Source organism: Lolium rigidum, chromosome 6 (genome assembly GCF_022539505.1).
Source record: "Lolium rigidum isolate FL_2022 chromosome 6, APGP_CSIRO_Lrig_0.1, whole genome shotgun sequence".
Classification (NCBI taxonomy): domain Eukaryota; kingdom Viridiplantae; phylum Streptophyta; class Magnoliopsida; order Poales; family Poaceae; genus Lolium; species Lolium rigidum.
In genome coordinates this window covers 73665704-73670321 of record NC_061513.1, presented here as the reverse complement: position 1 = coordinate 73670321, position 4618 = coordinate 73665704, and the positions used below count along the sequence as shown (strand labels likewise).

The following is a 4618-nucleotide window of genomic DNA, read 5'->3' as shown; positions in this document are numbered from 1 at the left end:
GTGGGTTCACTGACATTGCCACGTTACCTCTTTACGTATCTAGGACCGTATATAGACATCGAGGACAAGTTCCAGGACTGTTTTGATGCATTGTCTGAGTTTCAGGACTATTTTAGACATTGCCGGTAACTTGTGGGACTGCCAATGCATTTCACTCCAAAGAAAATGTGCCAACAACGAAACGCATCCGTGGAGCAACTCGCGCCGCAGCTCAGCCTCCAACCTCGTCCACTCGTCCGAATCTATCACCGCTTCTTAAACCAAGAGACGCCAAGCCAAATCAACACCCACCGAAAGAATCCACCAGCCGCTCGATCGACACCTTTCTTTGTTGACCTCTTGCTCCAAGTAAGCCATGGGTTTGGCAATGGCCAAGCTGATGCTTGGGAAGATCATCGTGGAGACGCCGAAGCACGAGGTGCTCCGCACCGGCGCCGGCTACGAGATCCGCAAGTACCCGCCGTGCGTCCTCGCCGAGGTGACCTACGACCCCAAGGACATGAAAGGCGACCGCGACGGCGGGTTCCAGCTTCTTGCCAAGTACATCGGCGTCTTCGGCAAGCCGCAGAACACCAAGCCCGAGAAGATCGCCAGCGGTGGCGAGCCCGAGGAGATCGCCATGACGGCGCCGGTCATCACCTCCTCCGGCGGCGCCAAGCCCGAGGCGATCGCCATGACGGTGCCGGTCATCACCTCCTCCGAGCCCGAGCCTGTGGCGATGACGGCGCCCGTGATCACGGCGGAGGGCCGCGAGGAGCAGGCGGGGAAGGTGACGATGCAGTTCCTGCTGCCGTCCAAGTACGGCAAGGCGGAGGAGGCGCCGCGGCCCACGGACGAGAGGGTGGTGCTGCGGGAGGTGGGGGAGAGGAAGTACGGGGTGGTCAGGTTCGGCGGGCTGACTGGGGACAAGGTGGTGGCGGAGAAGGTGGAGGGGCTCAAGGCCGCGCTGGAGAAGGACGGGCACACAATCACGGGCCCCTTCGTGCTCTCCCGCTACAACCCGCCATGGACGCTGCCGCCACTCCGCACCAACGAGGTCATGATCCCCGTCGAGTGACCAGCCGTCGAAGTTGTGTAGTTCAGTGACCAGGACCCCGGATATTATTTCATTAGCATGTACTCCGTAGTAGTGTTTCCGTTCAAGTTGTTCTTCTAATGAAATTTTGTGATAGACACGTGCTCGGTTGGAGCGATAAATAAATGAATGATCTACTGAATGGTGATACTAGCTTTAGTTGATACGCATTGATATTGACATGTCCTGGACGAAGTAACGAAGATTTATACGTATCGCTGCAAATCGCAAACGCCATCAGAGTTCAGACACCACACTTCACTAGTTCAATCAATCGGGATCAGCAACTCTCAAAACTTAATGGAAGATTGGCCTAGCAGAGTTTCTGCAGCCTCGCGCGATGATAAACGAGAATAAACAGAGTACTCTGCTACGCTCAGTAGAGTACTCTGCTTTTTTTCTTCCAAGGAAGAGTATTACATACGAGATCATGATACAACACGGCTATATCGGGGGAGTATATCGATTGAAGAAGGTAAACCAAACACGAGATAGCAGAGGCCATTCCATGCTAACAAAACAATAATTATCGAAGGTCAATCTAATTCAGCTAAATCAAACCTCGAAGTCCTCCTCTCTAGGTCTAGCTCCATCTTTCCAATCTCAACATTCGCCCCTAATGTCACCCCGGAGGCGGCTGAGGTGTTACTCATCGTTGCCCATCTCATCAAACTGAACCGATGTCCGAGTGGCAAAAGGTATCCTTGTTACAGCAGTTGAATTATTTGGCACAACTAGGTCAAAGTAAAACGGCATGTGCAAGTCACTTGTCCAACCGCCTAATCTCAATGAACCATTTGGCACAACTAGATCTAAGCAAAGCGACATGTGCAAGTCACTTGTCCAACCTTCTGATCTCACTGTGAAATCTATGTTTCAGATGCCTCCCACTCTCACGGTTCCTCGTTTAGATTGGTCATATGGAATCTATTCCAAACCTAAATTGATGCATACATCTCTTTTCGTCTCTCTATCTCCCTCTAAGCATGCCTCAGTCTTCCACAAATCTTATTACTGTTTTTTCTATTGCTAAGACATGGCCTAGTTGTAATGTTAAAAGGGAGGAGAGAATAACATGATGCATGTGTTGAGACTGTGGGTATTTATATGATACAATGTATGGTCTAAGAAAATCAAGGAGCATGTTTACTACTACAACAACAATATGGAGGTGGTTGAAAGCTTGAAGGCATAAGATATGTATAATGAAATGAACATGTACATTGTTGTTAGAATAGTAAAAGGTGTTGGGGTATAGTGAGAGATATAAGAGGGATTTGGATTTGAAAGAAAGAAAGTTGGAAGATTTTACTCTTAAGTAGAACGTACAAGATATACTCTCTCTCTCTCTTGAATCTAGCCTACTTTATAGATTTCTCTTTGTTACAAAAATGATTTTGTTGTAACTCTATAAAGGAGAAGAAACTAGGTGTTAAGACTTCATAATATGTTGCTCTTTGATGCGAGAACATGAAAGAGGCTGGAGCGCTACAAAAACAAGAAGACGAATGTTTAAGGCTTGAGCCCATCTTCGTTAGATAAGATATTGACTTGTTTGCTTGGCGTCATCCAGAAGGTGGTGAATAGGCATTTTAAAATAACTACAGATTTGGCTTAAATAAAACAGAGTTACACTAACATATATTTTTCAAATAATCTAGTCTCAACTAAGTACAACAACAAATTAACTAATATAAACAAGATGAGGGTACAAGATATCGCATAAGTGATAAATAAGATATATAAAACTTCAAGCTCGAAGGCTATCACAAAAAAAACTTGGATGAGATAACTGAGGAACATAGAGGCGAAGTTGTATCCCGATGTTGACTCCCTTGAAAGGAAGATGTGTCGTTGTTGGAGAGGTACGGTTATGTACCATGAAGGACCCTCAAACGCTACTAAATCTCACCTTCTTCTCGAAGACGCCTTCATGAAGTTATGCATCCTTCTTATGGTTAGCCTTTTCTTCACCCTAAATACTAGGGAATCTCCACAACCTCTTCATAAATCCCATGAAGGGTAAAGCCCTGGCCTATTCATAATCTTCCCCAAAGAGGTCACCACGGCACCAACCACGAAGCCAGCTCGGGAGGTCACCCTCCAAGAGTAACAAGCTCTCGGGCTCTCACTCGATTAAATCGAATTGAAGATCTCAAACCTATGCAATGAATTCAAAGAAAGGACACCAATGATGCTCAAATAATTCACTCTCAAGTTCAATCAAAACAACAAATTCTAGGGAGTAATTGGCTGTGAAAAATAATGGAGGAGGCCAACCAATGAATCTAAGATCTAGACCCCAAAGCATCCCCTCATATAGAAGGGAAATAGATTGGTGAAAACATAGATCTAGATCTTCTTACTCTTTTCTTCAGAAAGGATGCAAGAATCATAGAAGGGATTGGGAGACGAAGCAAGCTTTCAAAGATTAAAATTGAAGGAGAGAAAACTTGCACAAGAACCCTCAAAAATCATTGGGAAAAAGGAGTATATAAAGCTCCAAAGAAAACTATCAACTGGGATCCAACTACGTGCTACCGGCCGGCCTGCTAGCCGAGAGATGCTAGAGAGCGAAGTCCACAAGCCTAACTAGAGCTAGTCAGCTGGACTGGAGCCGATATGAAGCGGGGAAGTCGGCTAGCTGGCTTCTAGCAGGGCTGCACCCAAAGGCACTAGAATTGAGCCGGCTGAGCAATAGACGAATCCAAAGAGAAAAAAGCATGAACCACAAATACCAAAAATGTGATAACTTGAGCATAGGAATTCTGATTTCGAGAATGGGGGATTTTTGAAAATCCCGATAATTAGCAAGAGAGGGTATGACCCAAAATATAAAATTTTGAAATCTCTTTAAGTGGCAAACCAGCAAAACCTACAAAACCCAAAAGTCGATAGGCCATGTGTACAAAAAAAGATGAACTTGGACTTGTTGGAAAGACTAAAACAAGCTAAAGAACCTCACAGACAGAAACACCAAGAGAACAACAAGATATGGAGATATAAACTATGCAAAGGACTCTCTGACGATGTGATCAAGACACTCAACCAAAATTCACTCTTGATAGTAAGACTATCGATTTGATGAAGATTTTTGCATCCTTCAAACTTGGATGCTTCACTTGATCATTGTTTGTTGGTGAAGAATATTCTTCTCCCACATAAACCACTACGTGACATGTTGACTAAAGCACATATTCACATTCCCATTATCATCATATGTATGGTATAAGCTTCAAGCATGATCTTCTCAAGATGATCATGTTGAACTTCCACTTATCAAGTTATCAACCTTTATGGCCATCAACACTTCATGACATCCTATTATGGTCTGGTTAGAAACTTCCTTTTGATGCATGCCCATGAAACTTACCTAACCCACATACAAAAAACAAAGCACATAGATCAAGTGTTTGCTCACAAAGCACAATTGATAAATGCTTACCATATAAGGAGATCACTTAATCCCACATGGTATTTATGTTTCATGAATTAAACTGGAATCCAATCTTTGCTCTTCATCTTGATCAACCTTGTATCTTT

General features: G+C 44.5%; 1 protein-coding gene across 1 annotated transcript; it reads left to right on the top strand.

Annotated features, from left to right (window-relative positions):
* Positions 1-280: 280 nt before the first annotated feature.
* Positions 281-1217, top strand: LOC124667138 (heme-binding-like protein At3g10130, chloroplastic). Its single transcript, XM_047204465.1, has one exon. The coding sequence runs from the start codon at positions 356-358 to the stop codon at positions 1055-1057; it is 702 nt and encodes a 233-aa protein (XP_047060421.1). The 5' UTR covers positions 281-355; the 3' UTR covers positions 1058-1217.
* Positions 1218-4618: the final 3401 nt, after the last annotated feature.